Source organism: Heteronotia binoei, chromosome 15 (genome assembly GCF_032191835.1).
Source record: "Heteronotia binoei isolate CCM8104 ecotype False Entrance Well chromosome 15, APGP_CSIRO_Hbin_v1, whole genome shotgun sequence".
Taxonomy (NCBI): domain Eukaryota; kingdom Metazoa; phylum Chordata; class Lepidosauria; order Squamata; family Gekkonidae; genus Heteronotia; species Heteronotia binoei.
In genome coordinates, this window is record NC_083237.1 from 18,040,736 (window position 1) to 18,067,824 (window position 27,089).

The 27,089-nt window shown below is 45.0% G+C and overlaps 1 protein-coding gene across 1 annotated transcript; it reads left to right on the top strand.

Moving 5' to 3' along the window:
* Nucleotides 1-7,288: 7,288 nt before the first annotated feature.
* Nucleotides 7,289-8,251, top strand: LOC132583235 (olfactory receptor 4Q3-like). Its single transcript, XM_060254903.1, has one exon. The coding sequence runs from the start codon at nucleotides 7,301-7,303 to the stop codon at nucleotides 8,249-8,251; it is 951 nt and encodes a 316-aa protein (XP_060110886.1). The 5' UTR covers nucleotides 7,289-7,300.
* The last annotated feature ends 18,838 nt before the right edge of the window (nucleotides 8,252-27,089 follow it).

Genomic DNA, 27,089 nt, shown 5'->3' on the forward strand with positions numbered 1-27,089 from the left:
TTTCTGCCCAATAGGTCATTGGCAGTTGTGCATCCTCTAACATGCAATACATCACATTCTGCAATACAGCCCCATGCCCATTTTCTCGGGGCGTTGCCGGGTTCGTCAGACGGTGGGCAATGCCCTTGTTCTCCAGCCAACGTTTCATCTGGTTAGATAAGAATTCCCCCCCTCTGTCGGTTTGTACAGCTAGGAGATTAACCCCTAATTGTCTCTCCACTGCTTTGACCCACTTGGTGAATGTCTTATACACCTCAGACTTATGCACCATGGTGAAAACCCACGCGTACCTCGTGTGGTCGTCGGTGGCCACCAAGCAGTATCTCCTCCCCGACAGACTCTTTGGCAATGGGCCAATAACGTCTAAATGGACTAGTTCCAGGGCTCGTGTGCTTTCCCTTGAGCTTTCTTTAGCAACAGCACACGCCTTGCTTTTGGTCTTCTTGCAGACCTGGCAATCCAAGTAACATTTGCAAGGATTTACTTTCCAACTAGGCACAAGCTCCAGGGTTTTCTTTAACGCCCTAAATCCGCAGTGCCCAAGTCTCCTATGGAGCAAATGTATACAATTATTGTGCACAGGCTCATTCGACACCTGAGCCACCTGGGCACAATCACTCTGGACCACATACAGTTTACCTTCCCTCTTTCCTGTCACAAGCAACTTTCCCCCACCTCCCAGGATTTTGCAGCAGGTTTTCTCAAATCTCACCTGGTATCCCTGGTCAAACAGTGTGCTAACACTCAACAGGTTAGACTGCAGTGAGGGTACATACAACACATTTTGCAACATACATTTCAGTGCAGGAAATTCCACATTGCCGGAGCAAACAGAATTGGCAGTGGTCCCATCAGCCAATCTCACATACTTATGCTCAGGACTGTCAATGTTTTTCAACAACTCCTTCTCGCAGCAGAGATGGCTCGTTGCCCCGGAGTCTAAAATCCAAGCAGACCCTGTGCTCTCTACTGCAGACGTGACCAGCCGGGTTGCTTCCTCACACGGGCTGGCGGTCCTCCGCTCTCGCCGCACACGCCCCCGCCTCTTCTCCCTCTCAGGGCAAGCTCGGAGCAGGTGCTGCGACGACCCGCATCCATAGCAGCGACGGACTGCAAACGCAGTCGGCTCCACTTCCTCCACCTTCGGACGCCTGCCAGCAGCAAAAGCTGGCTCATTCTTGGCTGTCTTCCCGGACACACCGATAACAGCACGCTGCCCGGCCGACACCCCCGGACAGCTCACGGCCGCAATTCTCTCTTGGAAGTCAAGCAGGTGGGCACAGACGTATTCCATGGTCAGGGTCGCTACGTCCACCGTCTCCAGAGAAGTTATCAGGGGAGTGTACTCAGGTGGCAACGACGACAGCAAAATGTACACTCTGTCGTCTGGAGCTACAGTCTTGCCTCTTGCCTCCAGCTCAACGAAACAGTCCGTTAGCCGTTTGATGTGATCTTTCACACACCCTCCAGCCGGCATAACGGTGCGGAACATCCTCCTTGTCAAGGCCACGAGGGAACCAGCAGTGGTGCTAACATGCACCGCACTCAACGCGTCCCAGGCAGCCTTGGGAGTGTCCTTCCCTCGCACATAAACCAGCTGGTCATCTCCTATAGACAGCACTATGTTGGCCAGTGCCTTATCCGATAACACAGTCTCGGCAGGAGATAAGTCAGCAGGGGGGTTACTCACGAACAGCCATTGCCCTTCACGCTTGAGGTAGTGTTGCATTCTCAGGCTCCACACCGCGTAGTTGGCTGAGGTGAGCTTCTCAACGGCTACTCCAAGCTGTTGCTGAGCCATCGTGCCGACTCCTCCTCACGGCCGGCTGCCGACGTCCCTCTGGCTCTCAAACAGAGAACGGTGGTGCTTCTGTGTCCTTCACCGGCGTTCCTCGCCTCCGGCTCTTTCCAAACTCACAGTCAGCTCAACTCTCAACTCTCTCCTCCGCGCAGCGGAAGCGCCCTGGGCCCATAACCCTGTCGGAGCGGGAGTAGCAGAGTGAGGGAGATGACTTGCCCGACACAGGGCTTCAGGAAAGAAAATCAGGCAGACACGTGCAACTAGTGCCAAAAGGTGTATTAACATATATACACGACAAGTGCTCTCTTGTGCAGTCTATACAATATCACCTCCACGGACAAAGTGCTTCGCCTAACCACCATCTCACAGGGAGAGACCTGTGTGATGCACACACAGATCATATATAGTCCAAGCAGCCAATCCTGGCCGTGCTGACTCAGCAGATTGCATCACTTGGCTTCTGCCGGCTCAAGCCGGTCTGCTGATCAGGTCACTGTGACCTAGCCTGGCAGCTAGATCACCAGCTGTCATACTGTAGCTGTCGGACTGGGTTTATGTAGATTCTTGCTCCAACACTGCTTACTAAGGACATCAGTGAAGCCGTGTTGGATCAGGCCAATGGCCCATGCAGTCCAACGGTCTGTGTCACATGATGGCCAAAAAACCAGGTGCCATCAGGAGGTCCATTAGTGGGGCCAAGATACTAGAAGCCCTCCCATTGTTGCCCCCCAGCACCAAAAATACAGAGCATCACTTGCCCCAGACAGAGAGTTCCACCAGTAGCCACTGATGGACCTCTGCTCCATATGTTGATCCAATCCCCTCTTGAAGCTGTCTATGCATGTAGCTGCCATCACCTCCTGTGGCAGTGAATTCCATGTGTTAATCACAACCCCTCCCACTGTGCCTGTTCACAGCTGCCCGGAGTCCCTTTTCCCAATGGTGCAAAGCAATGCATGACTAGGATTGCCACCGCTGTGGCTGCCCAACGCATAACCCCATGTGCCATTTGTGTGACCTTCTCCAACAGCACTGGGAAGTACATGCAGCCAAGAGCAGGGGAAATCTAAGTGGATGGGGAAATGTGTACTGATAGGCAGGTCTCAAATTCAGCAGGAGTTCACAGAAGCACAGCTCCTGAACCTTTCTGACGGTTCTCCCTCATCCTCCCTGCCTACCGACCTTGTCCATTGAATAGTAGGTGCAGCTGCATAACAATCCCTGGATGAGGAGAGCGGGTAGCCAACCAGCCACCTGGGGCTTTGCCACGCCCCCAGCAGCCCTCATTAACCCCTGGAGAAGCCTGCACAACCCTTTCTCCACTTCTTATGTGATTTTGGGCAGCGGGTGGCTTGCTGATCCTTTGACTGAGGGGGGCAACCCACAAGAGTCCCAGGTGAGTGAGGCCTGCTTTGGCTGCCTGAATTTCTAGCCAGCCCAAGCAGACCTTGCTAACTTGGGGCTCTCCTTTCTTGCATTGGGTTGCTTTTGGCCGGGGGGCATTTGCTAATGAGTTATGCCTATAAGCTCTGCCACATATTTCTCTACAAAACAGAATTCCATGGGTGATTAACATGTGGAATTCACTGCCACAGGAGGTGGTGGCGGCCACAAGCATAGCCACCTTCAAGAGGGGTTTAGATAAAAATATGGAGCAGAGGTCCATCACTGGCTATTAGCCACAGTGTGTGTGTGTGTATATATATATATATATGCTTTTGCCACTGTGTGACACAGAGTGTTGGACTGGATGGGCCATTGGCCTGATCTAACATGGCTTCTCTTATGTTCTAAAACGACCCCTGCCAATAGGTGGCAATGCAGACATGTGAGCAGGGAGTTGGCAGCAGTGGGCCCTGCTAGAGGTTCTGGACCCTGGAAGCTTCCCTACTTCGGAATATGGTGGCATTGGAGATATCAGGTGAATCAGCTCGACTTATGCACATTTACGGAAGTTTTGTTGAAGTCATCCTAACCAGAAAGTCTCTCCAGGCTGTAACCCCTTATCCACATTTTCCATTCAGAGCAGGAGGAAATAATTATCTGAATGGGGATCTGGGAAGAGCTTCTGCGACTCCCTTTTCCCCTAAGGCTCAAGGACAAGACAATGAAATAGTCCAGGGCTTGCAGTAAAGAAAAAGTGCGAAAATAGAACCCGCTCCCTTATCAAAGAGACTGCTGGGATTTTCACTGTCGCAAGCAGAGAAGGGTAAGAGTTCCTGCCAGCCTCTCCAGAAATAGCTTTTGGGGTTGACCTGGCACCATGAATGAAGATGGTCTTGAGCTATGGGTTGCTCAGTTAGAGAGATTTTGTAAGATATGTTGAGACTGTATTCCAGGAGATCCCTGCTTTCCTGCTCTGTTTCTGAGGTCCCCAGACGAATCTAGCTGCCTACAGACAGAAAAAAAGTCTTCATATAAAGAAGCTGCCTTATACTGAATCAGACCGTTGGACCACCAAAGTCAGTACTATTTATTCAGGCTAACAGCAGCTCTCCAGGGTCCCAGGCAGAGGTCTTTCACATAGCCTACTGCCAGATGTTTTAACTGGAGATGCTGGGGATTGAATCTGGGATCTCCTGCGTGACAAGCAGATGCTTTACTACTGAACCACAGTTCTTCCACAAGACCTAGTGAGTCCCATACTGACAACGATGGGAGTGGGGGAGGTAGCTTTTCTTTATTAGTGTATTTGCTCTGGTTTCTGCATTTCTTATGAAACCTCAAAAGACCAACAAACTTGCAGGACCTCTTAGGACAGACCAACGCTGCCTCACAACCCAAGAATTCAGCAATGAGCTTGGTTGAACAGGGGACAGAAGGTGAGTCTTCAACTCTGTATCTGTCCAGCTTGAGGAGGCTCTTAGGTATAAAGCACACCTGTTTCAAGAGATATGAAACTGAATATTCCAACTTTTATGGAGAGAGTCACTCTAAAGAAGCTGCTGGGGGCTTCCGTTCCCATCAGAGCAGCAGTGTTGAGGCAGGACTGCTTATCTTTTCTTTCTGATGCTATTTGCTTGATTTCAATTAAATCCTCAGTTAGCTCCACAAGAGGTCACCCATACCAAACCTTTAATAGCATAACAGTTGCAAATCAGAATACACAAGATATAAAACATTTAAATATTGAAGATAAAATCAAAAAGAAACTGAAATGCCCTGCGATGACTTGGAATGGTTAAGTCTGATAGATAATGGGGCATTTTGCCACAGAAAACATTGAGACCCAAGGATGCTGGGGAGGAGCTACAAGAGGAAAGTAAGCATGGTACAAGTTATCTGTATTTATTTTGGCTGTTTGGGTGGGGAATTAAGAAAGGGAATGAAAAGGTGGAAGTTTTAAACCCTTCCCATAGATGAATTTATGGAAGCCACTATACCCACTTTAAGAAATGAGAGTTGGGCTGTCCAGTCATAGTTGGTCTGCATCACACCTGGATAGAGAGGGATCTCAGGCAGCTGGAAATGAGTCTGAGGCTTTCTTGTGGGCAGCAAAGCATCAAGAGATGCATCAGCTACTGAGGGAGGTGGTGAGCTCCCCCTCACCGGCAGTCTTTTAGCAGTGGCTGGATGAACAGTTGTTGGGGATGCTCTAGGCTGATCCTGCATTGAGCAGGGGGTTGAACTAGACAGGCTGTGGGGCCTTCCAAGTCTATGATTCTAGGATTTTATGATCTTTTTTCCTTAGTGAGCAGCTCATCAGATTCCAGAATCTATCTATCTATCTATCTATCTATCTATCTATCTATCTATCTATCTATCTATCTATCTATCTATCTATCTATCTATCTATCTATCTATCTATCTATCTATCTATCTATCTGTCTATCTGTCTGTCTGTCTGTCTGTCTGTCTGTCTGTCTGTCTGTCTGTCTGTCTGTCTGTCTGTCTGTCTGTCTGTCATAAAATATTTCTATGAAATCATTCCAACCAAATAGGGTCCGCAAGGCAGTGAACATCAAAAAAATTAAACTGTTAAAGTGGCATTTAAAACATTCAAGCCATTCCAATTTGTGTCTACTCAATTCCTATATGAGCCATCTCCTTGCAGCCCTACATGCTCTGCCTTGAGTTTCACAAGGGAAGAAAACAGAGATTTCACTGTATGTTTAAAAGCAGCTGCTTTGGTGAGGCTATAGATTGGGGACTGGTGGTTAGTACCACCAATTTTCTGGTGGTGGAAAAGGCTGTCAAGTCATAGCTGACTTACGGTGACCCTGTCGAGTTTTCATGGCACGAGATGAACAGAGGTGGCTTGCCATTGCCTGCCCCTGTGTAGCAACCCTGGGCTTCCTTGGTGGTCTCCCATCCAAGTACTAACCAGGGCCAACCCTCTGTAGCTTCCAAGCTCTGATGAGCCAGGCTAGGCTGAGCTATTCTGGTCAGAGAGGAGATTTCCTCAGAGCTCACTATATGGGATTGTTTAAACTGATATCATGGCAGTGTTTTCAACATTGCCCTGACTGAAGGTCAGATTCCTGTTTTGAAAAAGACCTCTGGAGATCCAGTTGCAAAACACAGCCTGAGATTTGTAGCAAGAAGTTAAGGATGAGTATCATTCCTCATACAGAATTTAGGACAGCCGAAGATTGATTTTCTCTTTTTCATCTATACTGTGTTCTAAGGAACCTATCATCAGGAGTATAAGACAAAGGTTGGTGGAAGGCAGACCACAGTCTGCTCTTGGGTCATTGGTCTACCCAGTACCGGGGTTCTTCTGAAACATGCTAGCTAGATGAATCTTGGACTAAACCAGCAATCTATTTCTTACAGTACAATACTAAGTAAACTTTCCTAGGAGTAAATTCTGCTGAGTAGGATTCTGAGTAGACCTGCTTGGGATTGCATTCTGCCCTGAGCCTGCTTTGGCGGGGAGGGTGGAATATAAATCCAATCCAATCCAATCCATTATTATGCGAGAGTGTAAACTCTCCGGTTCATTTAACAGAGATAAATTGTGCCTTAACTACTAACCAATCATGGGCAGGCAATTTGGTTTTCCATCCTTGTCTATCAAGTCTTTGGAAATAATTTCTTTCCTTAATCCTTTCTTCTTTCTTTCTTGTCCCATTGAGTAGAAACAGAACATCTCATTCCGCAGTCCACCATCTAGGGAAGAGTTATGGCTCAATGGTGGAGAATCTGTTTTGCATGTCCCAGGCTCAATCCTTCTTAGTTAATAAAAAGGATCTGGCAGAAGGTAATGTGAAAGACATCTGCCTGAGACCCTGAAGAACCAACATAGTCAGAATAGACAATACTGCCTTTGATTAACCAATTCTTTGACTCAGAATGTCTTTAAAGAAAGAAATTTTGATTAAAGCTCATTTCAATAGCATCTATGGCCTCATAATGTCATAAAATAAGCTTTGTGAACTTTGTTCTCCAGTGTCTAAGTATTCCGAATGCCCTATGGCTGTTGTGTTGCCCTTGAACGGCTAGTCAGACCACCACAGTCCTCTAACCGTCTTCTCTTTTCTAGGTTCTGTCATCTTCATGAATGACTCCACTGTAACTGAGTTCATCTTCCATGGTATCTCCTGCTCCCATACCATCTGGATCCTTCTCTTCATCCTGATCATGGTCTGCTATGCCACCATTTTGTGTGGCAACCTTCTCATCATGGTAACCGTGAACACAGAGCCCCGCCTCCATCGATCCCCCATGTACTTCTTCCTGGCCAGTTTGTCCATCATTGATGCTGCCCTAGGGTGCTTGGCTATCCCTAAGATGATGGCTGACCTTGTGACCTGTGGCAGGACCATTTCATTTGGGGGCTGCATGGCCCAGTTCTTCTTTCTCCACTTTTTGGGTGGTTCAGAAATGTTGCTCCTCACACTCATGGCTTACGATCGCTACGTGGCCATCTGCCAACCGCTGACTTACATGGCCACAATGAACCGCCCACGCTGTGTCAGGTTACTCGCTCTGTGCTGGGTTGGAGGCTTCATTCATTCATCGACCCAGTTGGTTCTGATCCTCCGGCTTCCATTTTGTGGCCCAAACGAGCTGGACAGTTTTAACTGTGATGTTCCGCAGCTGGTCAGACTCGCTTGTGCTGATGCCTATGTTACAGAACTCCTCATGGTGGCCAACAGTGGTCTGCTCTCCCTGGTCTCCTTCCTCATCTTGCTAGTCTCCTATGGTGTAATCATCGCAACTCTTAAGGGCCATTTCAAGGAAAGGGGAGGGAAGGCCCTGTCCACCTGCAGCTCTCACTTGATGGTGGTCAGCCTATTTTTTGTCCCCTGCCTCTTTGTGTATCTCATACCATTCTCCAGCTCCAGGGTGGACAAGATGGCTTCCATATTCTACACAGTCATCACACCTGCCCTCAATCCAATCATATATACTCTAAGGAATCATGAAATGAAGGAGGCTATGGGGCGGTTGAAGAACAAGTGGATTTTCTCCTGTCTTTGTGTGAAGGGAGAACAAAAGGGATGAATCAAAGTGACTTGTACCATATCCCAAGTTTTACCTAACTAATGTCCAATTGGTCATGGGGCTGAAGGCCACAAGTTGGTTTTCAGTAGAATCTTTGTAGGGTATATTTATAAGCTGAATACCATCAGCAAAGTGCTTGTTTGAAAAATAACAGAGTGGGGAGAGGCGGAGGGAGTGAGGGAGCAAGGATGACAGGGAGAGGGAGAAAGGGGGGAAATGTCTTCCAGGCCTGGTGTTAAAAAGTTGTACAAATAGTAGTACTTCTAAACACCACTAGCTATGTACCACGTGGTATCTGTTTGCAGTCAATCGTGTTTTTTTGAAGAAATAGTCTTTTTATCAGGGCAACAAAATAAAAATGACACAAAATTAACTAGTGTATATGGAGGGGCAATAGGTCAGGAGTAGAGCCTCTGCCTGGCATGTAGAAGGTCCCAGGTTCAATCCCCAGCATCTCCAGTTAAGGAACAGGCAGTAGGTGATGCACAAGACCTCTGTCTTCTTGAGACTCTGGAGAGCTACTGCCTGACTGATTTCAGTATAAGACAGCTTCATGTGTCCATAAAATGTAACTTGGTTTTTAATCATCATCACCGTCGTCATTGTCATCATCATCATCACCATCAATTGTCTCAGTCAGATATTCAAGATCTCGATGGGTGGAGACCCCAATCGCCAAATGGCTACTTAAAAGTCGGAGTGTACTGTCACTCCTCTGATCAAAACTCAGATATTGAGATGGACGAGGAGATAAAGGAGGTAACTGAAGGAAGGATATTGCAATACTGGGTGACTTGAACTGCATTCAGATTGAGTGGGCAAGCATGCTCAGGTTAGAATTTCCAGTCCATGCCTGACAACCAGCAGGATTGGGGTGGGGGGCAGGGACATGAGGGAGTGCTCTGTATCATATGCACACACCCAAGATACTGGACATCTTTTTCTGGATTGGTAACTACAATCCCCCTAAAGCCCTCCTGGATTCCTGCTCCTTCCTATATTTTTATTACTCTGTGTGTTTGCCCTCCAGTGTGTATTTATTTCCATATGTGTGCATTATTTTGTTACTTCCTCTTTCAATAAAACAGCCTTTTCATGGTTAAGCAACTGCCTGGTTTATTTCTAAGAGTTTCCCTAAGGAAAAGATCCCCATAAACTCTGATGGGAGGGTGTTGCTAGATTACCTTCTTGCAAGTTCTGTCTCCTTGCTAATTCCCCCAACAAAAATAGGAGGCAGCCCATTTTGGGAAACGCATAGCATTTGGAGTAACAAGGTGGACTGTAGGTTCTCCACACAAACATTTCTCAAGGCTGAGGGTTTTCAACTTATTTATGGTTCTGCTTTGAAAGCACCAAGAGGAGATTGGATAAACATATGGAGCAGAGGTCTATCAGTGGCTATTAGCCACTGTATGTTTTGATGGAACTCTCTGTCTGAGGCAGTGATGCTCTGTATTCTTGGTGCTGGGGTGGGGGGGCGCAATACTGGGAGGGCTTCTAGTTCCATGGCTTCACTGATGGATCTCCCTTTTTTTTGTCAAAACAATTTTTATTGATAACATATGGTAACAATATCCATTTAAATCCTCTCTTTCTCTATCCCATATGTTATTTTCTAATCCCCCCTCCCTCCATTACTTGACTCCCACCAAAGTTATATACTTAAAATTAACTATTAAGGGTACCCTTAACTGTAAAAGCTTAAAACCATATTCTACCTTTTTCTAATACTTAATCATTATTAGAAAATTGTCCAATGTCTTTTTACATTCCATTCTTTTTCTACATAACATCTAAACTTCTTCCACTCCTTTCTATACACTTCCAAATCATAGTCTCTTAAGATTCTTGTTAGTTTGTCCATTTCACTGCATGATAAAACTTTAACAATCCAATCCCATTTTTCTGGTATTTTTTCCTGCTTCCATAACTGCGCATATAATGTTCTAGACGCTGAAAGCCAGTACCAGATCAAAGTTCTGTCTTCTTTTGGAAATTTTTCCATTTGTAATCCCAACAGAGAAGTCTCTGCTACTTTCTTCAACTCATATCCCAAGATCTTATATTTCTTGTTGTATCATCTGCCAAAACTTTTTCGCCCTTTCACACGTCCACCACATATGATAGAAAGAACCTTCGTGTTTTTTATATTTCCAACATCTATCCGACACCTTTTTGCTCATTTTTGCCAATTTTTAGGAGTCATATACCACCTATACATCATCTTAAAACAATTCTCTTTAATACTCTGACATATTGATATTTTCATAGAGTTCTTCCAAAGATATTCCCATGTGTCCATCTGTATTTCCTTATTTACATTGATTGCCCATTTAATCATTTGGGATTTTACTACCTCTTCTTTTGTAGACCATTTCAGCAATAACTTATAAATTTTCAAAATTAATTTTTCATTATCTCCAAGCAAAACCTTTTCCATTTCTGTTTATTCACGTCTATTTCCTTCAGTTTTAATATCATTCCCCATCAGACTTTTTATTTGTTGCATTTGAAACCAATCATATTTGTTATTCAGCTCTTCAGCAGATTTCAGTTCTATTTTGCCACTTTGTATTTTTAATAACTGATTATACGACAACCCTCTCTCTTCATCAGTTTCAGCCGTTATTTTTATTACTTCCGCTGGCACTATCCATAATGGCTTTCTTTCATCACCATATTTCTTGTACTTTATCTATGTATTTAGCAAATTATTTCTAATATAATGGTGAGAAAAAAGACCATCCATCTTTTTCTTCCCATAATACATATAAGCATGCCAGCCGAATTTATTTCCATGAGCTTCCAGCATTAAAAGTTTTTTATTTGACAGCATCACCCAATCCTTTATCCATACTAAACAAACTGCATCATGATATAGTCTTAGATCTGGAAACTGAAATCCTCCTCTTTCTTTAGCATCTGTTAAAATTTTCATCTTGATCCTTGGTTTTTTCCCAGCCCATACAAATTCTGAAATCTTTCTTTGCCATTTATTAAATTGTTTACTATCTTTCACAATCGGAATAGTTTGAAACAAGTACATTACTCTTGGCAAAATATTCATCTTAATTGCAGCTATCCTGCCCAACAATGACAAATTAAGTTTATTCCATTCAACATGTCTTCATCCATCTTATGCCATAACTTTTCATAGTTGTTTTTAAACAAATCAATATTCTTCATTGTTATCTCCAAGCCCAAATACTTAACTTTAGAGGCACACCCGTCCATCTCTGCAACTCCTTATGTTTCTTTGGTTGCATATTTTTGCATAAAAATTTCGATTTTTCTTTACTAATGTAAAGTCCTGCCAGTTCTCCATATTCTTTTCTCTTAGCCAGCAAGAAAGGTATTACTTGTATAGGATTTTCAGTTATAAACACAATGTCAACAGCAAATGCTTTATATTTGTAAGAAAATCCTCTAACTTTTCAACCCTTCTACTTCTTTATCATCTTGTATTTGCCTTAACAAAATTTCAAGAGTCATAAACAGCAATGGTGAGAGCGGACATCCTTGTCTTGTGCCTTTACAAACCATCATGTCATTCATCTCTCGGCTTGGCTTCGCGAACGAAGATTTAAGAAGGGTGCAATAGTCCACGTTTGCTGCAGGCTCGCTGGTGGCTGACAAGACCAATGTGGGACAGGCAGGTCCGGCCACAGCGGCTGCAGGGAAAAGTCTGATTTAGGGTTGGTCCTGTAGCAGTGCGATTCTTCCTCAATCTCCTTTTGTCCTCAAGACCAGCTATGCGTGCGTTCTCAAAGGAAGAGACAGCCTGGTGGATGGTGTGCCTCCATGCTTTGCGATCTGAGGCTAGGTCAGACCACTGGTGATGGTTGATGTGACAGGTGCTAAGGGATTTCTTCAAGGAGTCCTTGTACCTCTTCTTTGGTGCCCCTCTATTTCGATGGCCGGTGGAGAGTTCGCCATACAGGGCAATCTTGGGAAGGCGGTGGTTTTCCATCCTAGAAATATGCCCTGCCCAGCGCAGCTGCGTCTTCAACAGCAGTGCCTCGATGCTGGTAACCTCCGCCCTCTTGAGGACTTCAGTGTTGGTCACAAAGTCACTCCAGTGGATGTTGAGGATGGTGCGAAGGCAGCGCTGATGAAAGCGCTCAAGGAGTCGCAGGTGATGACGGTATAAAACCCACGATTCGGAGCCGTAGATGAGGGTTGTCATCACAACCGCTTTGTAAACATTGATCTTTGTGCCTTTTTTCAGATGCTTGTTGCTCCACACTCTTTTGTGCAGTCGGCCAAAGGCACGGTTTGCCTTTGCCAGCCTGTTGTCAATCTCCTTGTCGATCTTGGCATCTGAGGAGATGATGCACCCCAGGTAGCTGAACTGCTGGACTGTCTTCAGAACTGATTCACCCACAGTGATGCAGGGAGGGTGATAATCTTCCTGGGGTGCAGGCTGGTGGAGAACTTCTGTCTTCTTCAGACTAACTTCTAGGCCGAATAGCTTGGTAGCCTCTGCAAAGCAGGACGTCATATGCTGCAGAGCTGATGCCGAGTGGGAGACGAGTGCAGCATCATCAGCAAACAGTAGCTCTCGGATGAGTTTTTCCATTGTCTTGGAGTGTGCCTTTAGTCGCCTCAGGTTGAACAGGCTGCCATCGGTGCGATAGCGGATGTATACACCATCGTCATCATTTAGATCTACTGCGGCTCTTTGAAGCATCATGCTAAAGAAGATCGTAAAGAGAGTTGGCGCGAGAACGCAGCCTTGCTTTACACCTGTGCCTATTGGGAAGGGCTCCGAGAGGTCGTTGCAGTGTCTGACTTGGCCTCGCTGGTCTTCGTGTAGCTGGATGATCATGCTGAGGAACCTTGGGGGACATCCTAAACGTTCCAAGATTTGCCACAGGCCTTTCCTGCTAACGGTATCGAAAGCTTTGGTAAGGTCGACAAAAGTCACATACAGAGCCTTGTTCTGTTCCCTGCATTTCTCTTGGAGCTGCCTGAGAACAAATACCATGTCAGTGGTGCTCCTGTTAGCTCTGAAGCCGCACTGGCTCTCTGGGAGGAGTTCTTCTGCAATGGTGGGCACCAGTCTGTTCAGGAGTATTCTGGCAAGGATTTTGCCTGCGATGGAGAGCAGGGTTATCCCCCGGTAGTTGGAGCAGTCTGACTTTTCCCCTTTGTTCTTGTATAGGGTGATGATGATTGCATCGCGAAAGTCCTGTGGTAATTTGCCTTGTTCCCAGCAGGTGACAAGTACTTTGTGAAGTGAGCTATGTAGTACTGTGCCCCCATGCTTCCAGATCTCTGGTGGAATTCCATCAACTCCCGCTGCCTTGCCACTTTTCAGTTGCTTGATGGCTTTAACAGTCTCTTCTAGGGTGGGGATCTCATCCAACTCTGTTTTCACCGGTTGAGGTGGGGTGAGGTGGATTGCTGAATCTTGAACTACGCGGTTGGCACTGAAGAGAACCTGAAAATACTCCGACCACCGGTTCAGTATGGATGCCTTGTCTGTGAGGAGCACTTGGCCGTCTGCACTATGCAAGGGACTCTGAGCCTGATATGATGGACCATATACTGCCTTCAGGGCTTCGTAGAACCCTCTTAAATCACCAGTGTCTGCACACAGCTGGGTTCTCTCTGCAAGCTTGGTCCACCACTCGTTCTGAATGTCTCGAAGCTTGCGCTGGAGGTTGCTACATGCAGCGCGAAAGGTTGCTTTTTTCCCAGGACAGGAGGGCTGAGCAAGATGTGCTTGGTAGGCAGATCTCTTTTTTGCCAGTAATTCTTGGATCTCTTGATTGTTCTCATCAAACCAGTCCTTGTTCTTCCTTGTGGAGAACCCGAGGACTTCTTCAGAGATCTGCAGGACGGTAGTTTTTAGGTGTTCCCAGAGTGCTTCTGGAGAAGGGTCTGTGGGGCAACTGGGGTCCTCAATTCTTGACTGGAGTTTTGCCTGGAAGGCAGCTTTAACTTCGGCTGACTGGAGGCTGCCAACCTGAAACTTCCTCCGAGGGATACCTCCTCTCCTGGGTGTGGGTTTAAAGTGAAGACGGAGATTGCAGCGTACAAGACGATGATCCGTATGACATTCTGCGCTGGGCATTACTCGGGTGTGTAAGACATCTCGAAGGTCTCTCTGGTGCACCAGAATGTAGTCAATAAGGTGCCAATGCTTGGACCGTGGGTGCATCCAGGTTGTCTTCAGACTGTTCTTCTGCTGGAAGATAGTGTTGGTGATGGTGAGCTGGTGCTCCATGCAGAATTCTAGCAGGAGGCGCCCGTTGTCATTGCAGTTGCCAATGCCGTGTTTGCCAAGTACTCCTTTCCAGGCTTCCGAGTCTTTACCTACTCTGGCATTGAAGTCGCCAAGGATGATCACCTTGTCCTCTGTAGGGGTCTTCCGTACGAGGTTGCGTAGATCAGCATAGAACTTGTTCTTTTCTGCAGGATCTGCTTGAAGGGTTGGGCCATACACACTGAAGAGTGTTGCATGCTGCTTGTTTTGAAGTGGGAGGCGCATGGACATGATGCGATCTGAGTGACCTGTTGGCAGGTTTTCGAGTTTGGAGGCAATGGAGTTCCTGATCATGAAGCCAACGCCAGAAAGGCGGCTCTCAGCCTTTGACTTACCCGACCAGTAGAGGGTATAGCCAGCACCGTGTTCTTGAAGACTACCTTCCTCAGGGAAACGGACCTCACTGAGAGCTGCTATGTCGATATTCAACCTGAGAAGTTCGTGGGCAACTAGAGCAGAGCGTCGTTCAGGGCGACCACTGCCTACTGTGTCAAGCATGGTTCTGATGTTCCAACACGCAAGCTTTAGTCTTTGCACACTTTGTGAGGCAGGTGCATGCCTTTTCTTTGTTGTTATTTTTCGACCGCAAGTAAGGATGCCCGTTGACCGCGGCTAGCCAACTGGGGTGGGGGAGACGAGCTTTGTTTAGGCCACCTTTTCTAGGCCCCTCTCCGTGTGGAGCAAGCAGTGCTGTCCCTAGATAAGGCTGCTTGGTCGTTCAGGGTGCTGCCGAAAAATGCTTTCGTCTCCGGGTTAGCATCAGGCGACCAATACCCTGAACCGCCTACATGCAGGATCGGGACTGCGGCTTCCAGTGGCACCTTCCACCTGCCGTTTCGCCCCTTGCCCATCGCTGCAGGACTTGATGCGTTGTGGGTTGTGTGTGTGGATATGCCCTTCAGGCCTGCGCAGAGGAATTTTTTAGGTGAAGCGCAGTGTGCGCGGTACTGGCTCCACCCTTTCACCTGGGGGTCATCTGCCATGGCCCAGTAAGCCGGGACGCCGGCAGCGAGTCCTCCAGGTGGTAGGTGTTACATTAACGAGCTCTATCTGCCCGGGTTTGATGTTAGAGTTTTCCTTCTCTTAGGCTGGCGAGGTTGGTGGGCCCAGCCTGCCCATCCGGTTATACCGCCGGACATTCGGTCGCACCATGACGTAGCAAACTCTGTGAAAACGGGGGGGACCAGCGAGAAGGTGTTGCTACGGATGCAGTAATGCAGGAGAGGCCATTGCAGTGACCATCTGCCAGGCATAGCCAGACAGTGACCACGCGGCGTTCACTACACCGGGAGAGGAGAGGCTATGTATTGCGCATGCACTTTCCCTGGGGGGGGGTAGGATTCCCAGAGGGAGCCCACCCCCCACCCCACCCCCATGTCATTCATAAGGTCAGCATTTATACACAAGTTTGCACGTTGTTCCATATATATCGCTTTTATCATTCTTATAAAGTGTTCTTCAAGTTTTATCTTTTCCATTACTGCAAACATAAAGTCCCAGTTCAAATTATCAAAGGCTTTCTCTGCAACCACAAAGAATAATGCCTCCTCCTTTTCTGGATGTTTTTCAGAGTATTCTACAATATTTACAACTATTCTTATATTGTCTCTTATTTGCCTTTTAGGTAGAAATCCTGCTTGATCTTCCTTTATAAAATTAATCAAATATTGTTTAAGTCGTTCTGCCAAGATTCTTGTATATATCTTATAATCATTATTTAATAATGAAATTGGTCTGTAATTCTTTACATTCATGACATCTCTATCTTCTTTAGGAATCAACAAAATTACAGCTTCTTTCCAGGAATTTGGAATTTTCCCTTTTATTCTTATAGTATTCATCAATTTTTGCAATCTTGGTACAATTTCTTCTTTAAAAGTTTTATAAAATTTAGCTGTATATCCATCTGGCCCAGGAGCCTTTCCTACTTTCATTGCATTAATTGCTGCTTCAATTTCATTTTTTTCAATTGGATCATTCAGAATCTTTTTCATATATTCAGTCAAGGGTGCTATTTTAACATTTAGTAAATACTCTCCAATCTTTTCTTTTTTTGTTTTCACACCTTTGAATAGATTTGCATAATACTTAAAAAATTCCCTTTTTATTTCTTCTTGATCCACTATCTCTCTTCCATTAGCCACAATTTTATTAATAATTTTACTTTCTTTCTTTTTCTTCAGTTGCCACGCTAAATACTTTCCAGGTTTATTCGCATTTTCAAACGATTTCTGTTGTTGATTTTTCAAATTCCATTCCACTTCTTTATTCAACAAATGTCTCATTTGGGTTTGTAATATAGTAATTTCCCTTATAATTTTCTTTTTCCTTGGTCTTTTTATCAGTTCCCCTTCTTTTTTCTTTATCTCATTCTGGATGTCCAATCTCTGTTTTTCCTTCTTTTTTTTGTCCTTATTATTTAATGTAATTAATATCCCTCTCATTACCGCTTTATAAGTGTCCCAAATCATCTGGAATTCTATATCATCAGTGTCATTTATTTGGAAGAAAGCTTTGGTTTCTTTTTCTAGAAATGTCACAGTATCTTTATCTTGTAACAAATCCTTGTTTATTCTCCATCTTCTTGTTTTCCTTTGCAATATTGTAGCCCAAAATATTGGATTATGATCTGAACATATCTTTGGTAGAATCGCTACTATTCTAGTTATGTGGCTCAACTCTTTAGAGCCCCATAACATGTCAATTCTGGAGGAAGTATTATGTCTTGCTGAAAAGAAAGTATAGTCTCTTACTTCAGGGTTAAATTTTCTCCAAATATCTTCCAAACTTTCTTGCTTAACCAACTCAAAAAAAGATTTTGGTAGTTTCCTTTCCTTGTTATTACTCTTTTGGCCAGACCTATCTATATTGTTCTGTATTGTTCCATTAAAATCACCCATCACCAAGATCTGGTCATAAGACACTTCATCCAGCTGTCAAATATTGCGCCATTTGGTGCATATAATCCTAATAACAATGTTTTCTTTGCATTAATCATTATTTCCACTGCCACATATCTTCCATCTTTGTCTTTAAATATCAATTTTGGCTCTAATTGTTCCTTAATATAAAAAATCACACCCCTTTTCTTTTGCTCCGCCAATGAAAAAAATGCCAGCCCTAATTGTTTATTCCATAAAAATGTGTAGTCCTTTGTTGTATATGAACTTCCTGTAGACAAATTATATTACACTTTTGCTTTTTAATCCAATGAAATGTTGCTTTTCTTTTTTTTGTGGTAAATTTAGTCCATTTACATTCCAAGATAATAATTTGTAATCCATCATGGTGCAAAGTCTTTATTTTCTTCAAAAAAGCTACACATCTCATGCTCATTCCTGATTGTAATCCTTCTTCCACGTAGCTCGAAGCTCAGACTTTCAGGAATTATCCGTCTGTATCTCGTTCCCTTAGCACGTAGCTTCTCTGTCAATTTCTTATATTTCTTCCTGTCATTTATTACTTGTCTTGGCAGCTCTTTCATTATTCTAACTCTGCTCCCTTCCACTATCAAAGTCTATTGGAAATTTTTGTTCAAAATTTTCTCTACCATGTCTTTTGTCATTAATTTTATGACTATGTCTCTTGGCAAGCCTTTGTCTTTTGCATATGGTGAGTTAACTCTGTACATACTATCAAACATGATTCTAACCCTTTCAGGATCTTCCTCCTAAAAATCAGCAAATATTTTCACCACATATTCCATTAAATCAGTTCCCTCCCCTTCAGGTACTCCTCTCAGACGCACTTGAGTTTCCATTAATCTGCAGTCATGTATTGTTACCTTCTCTTGCAACTTTAATAAGGTGGAAGCATGTACGTTAACTTTCTCCTCAACATCCTGGACTTTGTCACCACCACCACTTCATTTTTGAAATCTTCCATTTCCTTTTTAAGATCTCCAATATCTTTTTAAAGTTCTTTTTTGCAAGATGTTAACATCTTCTCAACACCTGTCATAATCCTAGCTTCCATAGCATCTAATTGGTCTTGCATTTTTTCCAAAGAAAGAGCTCTTGCACAAGTTGGTTTTTGTTCTGACATAAAAAAAACCTACAAAAAATTTAAAATCTCCAAATCAAAAATCAAACACCAAATCCAATAGCTTAGGGCTTGCCCTTTAAAATGAGACTAATTTAGCCGTCCTCCGACCTTTCGGGGCTTAAATATTGATTTTTAACAATTTTTAGCAGTTTTTTTTCTTCAAAATGGCGATTGCAATTTCTCTATGAATAAAATTCCTAGTGTAGGCTTTCTTCTTGCTCCTCTCCCTTATCTTACTGCTTCCTGTTGCGCTAGGCCCCAAATCTCGTTCTCAATGGTATCCAAATCTCACAGTCTTTGTTAGTCTCACTTTGGTCCTTACTTCCTGCTTCTCTAGGCCCCAGTTCTTGTTCTCAGTGTTCTCCAAGTCTCGTGATCTTTGAGATGCTTACTATGTTGATTGCAGAGAGTGCAGAGCTGTGATGCCAATGCTTTCGTCAGTCACCACAGGTATTTCAAACAATTCTTTTCTTTCACAATTTCTAGCAAAGTCTTTAATTTAACAAAGTCCAAATTTCAATCTTTCTTTTCTTCACTTTCTCGTCTTTCTAGTTCACTCCTTCCCACCTTCCAAAGTTATTTAAATTAGCTTAAAAGAGTCCCAGAGCGAGAGATTATAATCAGTGCCTCTCCACTGCTATGCAGCTTAACTTCGGTCTTCCCCAGTATCAGATGTTTATCATTTCCAAAAGAGATTGGGATCTTGTCAAGTTTAAGCCAATTGAATGGCTCTATAAACCTCTGTAGATGATGAAAACGCCACTCTTCTTCAGTGGTCCTCAAAGCCTCTAAGGAGTCTCCTCCGAGACCCCCATCAGCCGAAGTTAACCCCCTCTGAGTTGCTGTGCGTATCCTGGACAAATCTCTACCTGAGAAATGTAGGCAGAAAGCCAAAGAAAGGCTTTTTACTACTCTGAACAGAGACTTAAGTTTCCCCCTATTCAGGGGACGTCAGCTCAGCTTGATTCCCAGACCGGAAGCCCCCACTGATGGATCTCCTGATGGCACCTGATTTATTTGGCCATTGTGTGACACAGAGTGTTGGAATGGATGGGCCAGCTTGGTGTAGTGATTAAGTGCACAGATTTTTATCTAGGAGAACCGGGTTTGATTCTCACTCCTCCACTTGCAGGTGCTGGAATGGCCTTGGGTGAGCCATTGCTCTCACAGGAGTTGTCCTTGAAAGGACAGCTGCTGTAAGAGCTCTCTCAGTCTCACTTACCTCACAGGGTGTCTGTTGTAGGGTGGGGTGGGGAGGTAAAGGAGACTGTGACTGCTCTGAGATTCAGAGTATAGGGTGGGATATAAATCCAATATCTTCTTCTTCTCATTGCCTGACCCACCATGGCTTCTCTCATGTTCACCAGCCCATTTGGAAAGGAAGATCCAGTAGTCTTGATGCTTTCATGACTGCTCCTGCCCCAGTGCTGCTGATGTCATAACTGACCGATCAGCATCACTGCTGTGTGATCTGGGAGGGGAAACAGAAACAAAGCATTTCACAGGAAATAACCAGCAAGTCCTAGAAAATCAAATGAATAAACATGGCCAGATTGTCAGGATGAGCTGAAAGAACTGGGCAAAAAGACTCTTAACCCAGGGTCGGATTATGTGAGTTACCTGAGTAATGTCATTGGCAGGAGTATGTGGAAGCCAGAATGTTTGTTTCTTTTGTTCGGCCCTTGCTTATACCCATGTTAGTTTCTCAAAAAGGCCATGTAGTCCAATCCTTGGCTCAAGACAGGAAATCCAAATTCAGGATCTGCTTGAAGACTTCTTTTGTTTTCTTTCATGTTGCAAAGAGTCTATCAAATTACAGCTACATTCTAGCCCAGTTCGCAGGCTACAGCAAACACACATACAATCCTTGTACTCTGGACACTTGATTTTTCTTTATAGATATGTTCAGTAATTCTCATGTGATGCTCAATGCACACATGGCTGAATGTGTGCTTGAAATTCCACATTTATCCAGCGACTGGACCTCATTTTAATTCATAAAGTGAATGCACATTGGCTCTTTCTTGTAAGCAGATGCACTTGTGTTCGCTATAACATGTAAAGAGGGCTTTTATTGGTTTAATGTCTGTGTAGGGATGATATAGTGACTGCTGGCATACCTAGTTGACTTATAGGATCAGTGTCCCCAACACTGAGTTTGGCTTAACTCTGGCCTAATTTCACTAGGTAGACTAAGGACACTTCTGCACTTCAGCGGGGTCTTTTCTCCCAGATCCTGTTGGGATGCCTTTGGGAGCCTTCACAGATGAATTTGCACAGGTAAGGCAAGTACAGCACAAAGCCAAGCACTTCTAAAAACCAATTTCCTTTTCCGATGCAGATGAGCTACAATTGCAGGAATGGCTGGTGGATCTCGCTTTGCACAGATCCATAAACATTCAGGCCATGACAGGGTCCTGCCAAACATACCCCTAAAGTTAAGGGAGTTCTGCTGCTCACCCCGTTCTGTCATCCCAACTGTTCAGCAGGAATCTTCAGCAGGAGACGTGCAGTCTGCAAGCCCTGCTTGCTGGATGAGCCATGAGAAAGTGTGCTAATAGTGAAATCCTATAGAGAATTAAACCCTTCTAAGTCCATTGAAGTCAATTGGCTTAGGAGGACAGAAACCTGTTTAGGATTTCTCTGTTAGGCATATCCCACTCCCAGGGTTGGGCTACAAGACAAAACAGAGCAGGACTTTTTTGAATCAAATATGCAGGAGAAGTATTCCAGGTCTTGCATCTTAGGAGGCAGGTGGGACTGAGAGAGCTGGGAGAACTGTGGCTGATCCAAAGTCACTCAGCTGACTTCATGTGGAGGAGAAGTAGGGAGTCAGACCTGGTTCTCCAGACTAGTGGCTGCCACTCTTAACCACCACACCACACTGACTCCCTCTTAAACAGAATTAAGGCAGGCTCAGGGCGGCTTACATCAAAGTCATAGCGTGCTATGATCACAGGCATAAAACAATAAAACCACTTAAATATATGTTAAAACGCATAGATTAAAACAATATACAGTTTGGTGCTAACACATTAGAAATTCCTCATAGTTCCAGGATGGCAATTATGGTAGGTTGAAGGCCTGCCAGAAGAGGATGGTCTTACAGGACTTGGGGAACTGGACGAGGTCCCACAAGGCCCTAACCTCTTCCAGCAGTTGATTCCACCAGGACGGGGCTGCCACTGAAAAGGCCCAATCCCCGGTGGTCACTAATCTCGCCTCCCTCAGCTTGGGGATCACTAGAAGATGTTGGGATCCAGATCTTAATACCCTCTGGTGAACGTGTGGGGACAGACAGTCCCTCAGGTAAACGGGTCCTCGGCCATACAGGACTTTAAAAGTAATAACTAGCACCTTGTAATGAATCTGATACACTATTGTTAGCCAGTGCAGTTCCTGCAGTGCTGGCTGTATGTGCTCCCACTTGGACAGCCCCAATAGCAGCCTAGCAGCCGCATACTGCACCAGCTGGAGTTTCCGGGTTCACAACAAAGGCAGCCCCAAATAGAGGGCATTATAGTAGTCCAATCTCGAGGTGACCACTTCATGGATCACAGTTGCTAGTTCGCAACGGTCGAGGAAGGGAATCAACTGTTTTGTCCACCTCAGATGGTGGCCTTGGGTTACCAGATTTTTCCCGCTACTATCACGCTGCACATTTGGAGGTATTAGTAAGATTTTTACTTGACACCAATTCCAGAAATTGGATAGCAGTCTACAAACATTTTAAATCCTCACTGGACTTAGCTGATATTGTATGGCAGGATAGCCACCATAGACATCCAGAAGTGGCATATAATCCATTTCTAAAAGCTTTGTTGCATCCTGGGGCAAAATTTCCTCAAAACTTCTACACATCTCCATGACGGATAATGCGTGGTAGCAGAGCAGTGTGCTATTAGGCTGATAAGAATGGTAACACAGATAAGAAGAGACTTCACACTGGTTCTACTAAAACTACCAGTGTATTTACAGATAAGTGCAGTATAATTACAATCCAGAGCTCCAAAGTGCTATGCCAGACAATCATCAATTCAGAGAGAGAAAGTAACCTTACTAGTTAGCACTTTTATAGCTCAGTCCACCAATCAGAAAATATGCTGACTCAGTGTGACTACAGGCAATTACCGGGCATTGCATCAGCCAGTCCTGTGATCACAGTCACATGACCTCATCACTCTGACAGTAGATGACAGCAGATGATCTAAGATGCAGTAACTTCTAAGCTACATAGTTACTGACACTCCAGATACACATCTTTTGTGATACAAGAGTGGTTCTTTGAAGGCCTAACTGCAACTTTTCAAAGCCATTACCATACCAAAGCAGCCCTGAGAAAGATTGGCCCTCCACTGCAAAAGCACTAGAGAGCAATTCCAGCAGGGCTTTTTTTGTACTAGGAACTCCTTTGCATATTAGGCCACACACCCTTGATAAAGCCAATCCACCCAGAGTTTACAGGGCTCTTAGTACAGGGCCTACTGTGAGCTCCCGGAGAATTGGCTGCATCAGGGGTGTGTGGCCTAATATGCAAAGGAGTTCCTGCTATGTAAAACACCCTGCGAGACAGCAACCTTTTGTGTTTATCTGGTTCCAGTTGAGAAAACTGGCCTGAAGCTGGACAAAAACCAAATGTTACCTCATTAAAACCCAACAAAATTTGAACAGAGGACAACAACATACTAAACTGAAGCAGCCCCAAGAAAGATTAGCCCTCCACTGCAAAAGCACTCAAGAGCAATTCCACTTTAAATAATATCCATTGAATTATAAGATTTGAGCCTGGTAGCATCTGAAAGACCAACAAGATGATCAGGGTTGAGGCTTTTGAGAGTCAAAGAGTTTTGACTCTTGAAAGCTTATGTCCTGAAAATCTTGTAGTTCTTTAGGGTGCTACTTGCTGTCCTACAGCAGACCAAGAAGGCTATCCACCTGAAAGTATCTCCGGTGGGATAAGGCGTGTGATAGGAGGCGACCCAAAAGATGGATCCTTGTCTCCAATGATGCTCAAGTATAAATGGAAGGTGAAGATCTCAGAGAGGCCTGAGAGCAGCAGCACAGAGCAGAGCAGCTCTGACAAGCTGAGACAGCTGGAGAAGTTGCTGAGAATTTCTGAGTTTTGAAAGACTTCATACTGAGGCTTGTGTGACTGCTGAAAAGGCTGAGTTGTGATAGCTGGGGAACTGCTGTATGTTTGGGTGAGTGGGCTAAAGGTGAAAGTGATTGAGAGTGATTGTTGATGATTGCTTAGGAGTGGTCTGCTCCACCCTCTTTGCATTTCAAGCTGCGCCTTGCCAAAGGCGCGAGCCTTTGGCACGAGCCGAAGGGCGAGAGCTAAAGGGCTCTTGGCCTGTGGCTCTTTGCCTAGGGGCTTCCTAAGGACCAGGACCCCAGATCCCTGATTTTCTTGTTCTCCCAATAAGGTAAGTTGACCTTCCAGAAGGGGAGCCACGTAAACAACAGCATTTAATATATATATAAATATATATATATATCATGAAGGTAGAATGCCAGCAGGGGGGTGGGGGCTTTCCAGTGTTTTGCACTGAGTGTCACATGTACCACTATCTGCCCACAGGACAGAAGTCTTGGGTGTGTGCTCGATGTAAGGAGCTCCTAGTCTTCAGGGAACGAGTTCGTATCCTTGAGGCCGAGGTAACTGCCCTGGAGAAGCAGAGACGGTCAGTTAGGCAATTGGGGAAGACTCTCGGGGGCATATTAGATGAGCCCCACTCTGAATGTGGCAGCCCCATTGCTGCCAGAGAGCGTGAGGGTGGAAAGGGAACAGGGCACCATGCTGAGGATAAGGGGAATGCGCCCTCAGAAGGGACCTCTTCTTCGGTTGGTGAGCGGGTATCCTTTCGCGCCAAGGAACCATCCCTGGGCAGGGGGAGAGGGGGGGTCTTGGTAGTTGGTGATTCGATCCTTAGGCAAGTAGACAGCTGGCTGGAAAAACCGCGTATTGACAGTATGGTGACTTGCCTGCCTGGTGCGAAGGTAGCGGACATTACGCGTGTAGTAGATAGGCTGATAGACAGTGCTGGGGAGGAGCCTGTGGTCGTGGTGCATGTTGGCACCAACGATGTGGGGAAATGCAGTCATGAGGTCCTGGAGGAGAAATTTAGGCTGCTAGGTGGGAGACTTAAGGCCAGGAGCTCCAAGGTGGCCTTCTCGGAAGTGCTACCTGTTCCACGTGCAGGGCAGGAGAGACAGGCGCAAATTAGAAGTCTCAATGTGTGGATGAGATGATGGTGTAAGGAAGAAGGGTTTAAGTTTGTTAGGCACTGGGATGCTTTCTGGAACAAGCAGGAGCTGTACAAAAGAGACGGTCTCCACTTGTCTCCGGATGGAACCAGGCTGCTGGCGCTTAAAATCAAAAAGGTGGCAGAGCAGTTTTTAAACTAAATCTTGGGGGAAAGCCGACAGGAGATGGAATGTCTCTGGTTCGGGAGGACTCGTCTCAAAGAGATGAAGGGTTGGCTTCTATTTTTCTACCGGGTAACGGATCAGAGTTGTCCACTGTGATGGTGACAAACAGTATGGACTGTCTGCCAGAGTCTTGAGGCGGCAGGAGAAAGGTGGCAGGCCTAGCTTGCCTGGGAAATTATAAATGTTTGTATGCAAATGCTAGAAGTGTCCGAAGTAAAATTGGTGAATTGGAATGTTTAGTGTTGGGAGAAAACATAGACATTGTGGGAATTTCGGAAACTTGGTGGAATGAGGAGAATTAGTGGGACACGGTGATTCCTGGATATAAATTATATCGGAAGGATAGGGAGGGAAGGGTTGGAGGTGGGGTGGAGGTGAGGATATACGGTCCAGTAAGACTGAGGTCAGAGAATTAGATTCCCTTTTAGAAATGCTTTGGGTTGAAATAGAGGGCCCAAAAGGAAATTTAACTATAGGAGTTTGCTAACGTCCACCAAATCAAAAGATGGAGGACGATTATAATATGATGGAAGTATTAAAGATAGCGGCTAAACGTAAAACTGTCGTAATAGGTGATTTTAACTACCCGCAGATTGATTGGGTCAATATGTGTTCTGGTCGAGAGAAAGAGATTGAGTTTCTTGATGCTCTCAATGACTGTGCTATGGAGCAGATGGTCTCAGAACCTACCAGGGGTGGGGCGATCCTGGAACTGGTCCTAAGTAATGCCAAAGACTTGGTGCAAGATGTAAAAGTGATTGCACCGCTTGGGAACAGTGACCATAATGTTATTGATTTCACTGTTTGTATAAATAGGGAGTTGCCCAAAAAGACCACCACAACCACATTTAACTTTAAAAGGGGTAAATTCTCTGAGATGAGGAGGCATGTGAGGAGGAAACTGAAAGGAAAGGTAAACGCAGTCAAAACCCTTGGGGAAGCTTGGAGGCTATTTAAAACTATAATCCTAGAAGCTCAGATAAAATACATACCACAAGTTAGGAAAGGCAAAAACAGGTATAAGAAGAGGCCAGCATGGTTAACAAACAAAGCAATGGAAGCTATAAAAGGTAAGAAGGACTCCTTTAAGCGGTGGAAAACCAGTCCAAGTGAGATTAGTAAAAGGGAACACAGGCAGTGGCAAATCAAATGCAAGACTGTGATCAGGAAGGCAAAAAGGGACTATGAGGAGCATATTGCAAAAAACATAAAGACCAACAATAAAAATTTCTTCAAATATATTAGAAGTAGGAAACCAGCCAGGGAAGCAGTGGGGCCCTTGGATGACCATGGGGTAAAAGGATTACTGAAGGAGGATGGGGAAATGGCTGAGAAGCTGAATGCATTTTTTGCCTCTGTCTTCACCGTGGAAGATGAGAAGTGTTTGCCCGCCCCAGAACCACTAATATTGGAAGGGGTGTTGAAAGACCTGAGTCAGATTGAGGTGACAAAAGAGGAGGTCCTACAACTAATACACAAATTAAAAACTAATAAGTCACCGGGTCCGGATGGCATACATCCGAGAGTTCTGAAAGAACTCAAAGTTGAACTTGTGGATCTTCTAACAAAAATCTGTAATCTTTCATTGAAATCTGCCTCTGTTCCTGAGGACTGGAAGGTAGCAAATGTCACCCCCATCTTTAAAAAGGGTTCCAGAGGAGACCCGGGAAATTACAGGCCAGTCAGTCTGACTTCAATACCGGGAAAGTTGGTAGAAACCATTATCAAGGACAGAATGAGTAGGCACATTGATGAACACGGGTTATTGAGGAAGACTCAGCATGGGTTCTGTAGGGGAAGATCTTGCCTCACTAACCTGTCACATTTCTTTGAAGGGGTGAACAAACATGTGGACAAAGGAGACCCGATAGATGTTGTTTACCTTGACTTCCAGAAAGCTTTTGATAAAGTTCCTCATCAAAGGCTCCTTAGAAAGCTTGAGAGTCGTGGAGTAAAAGGACAGGTCCTCTTGTGGATCAAAAACTGGCTGAGTAATAGGAAGCAGAGCGTGAGTATAAATGGGCAGTCTTCGCAGTGGAGGACGGTAAGCAGTGGGGTGCTGCAGGGCTCGGTACTGGGTCCCATGCTCTT

What these genes read in the sequence shown, in the direction of transcription:
- LOC132583235 (XM_060254903.1), top strand. Translation starts at nt 7,301, where the DNA reads ATGAATGACTCCACTGTAACTGAGTTCATCTTCCATGGTATCTCCTGC.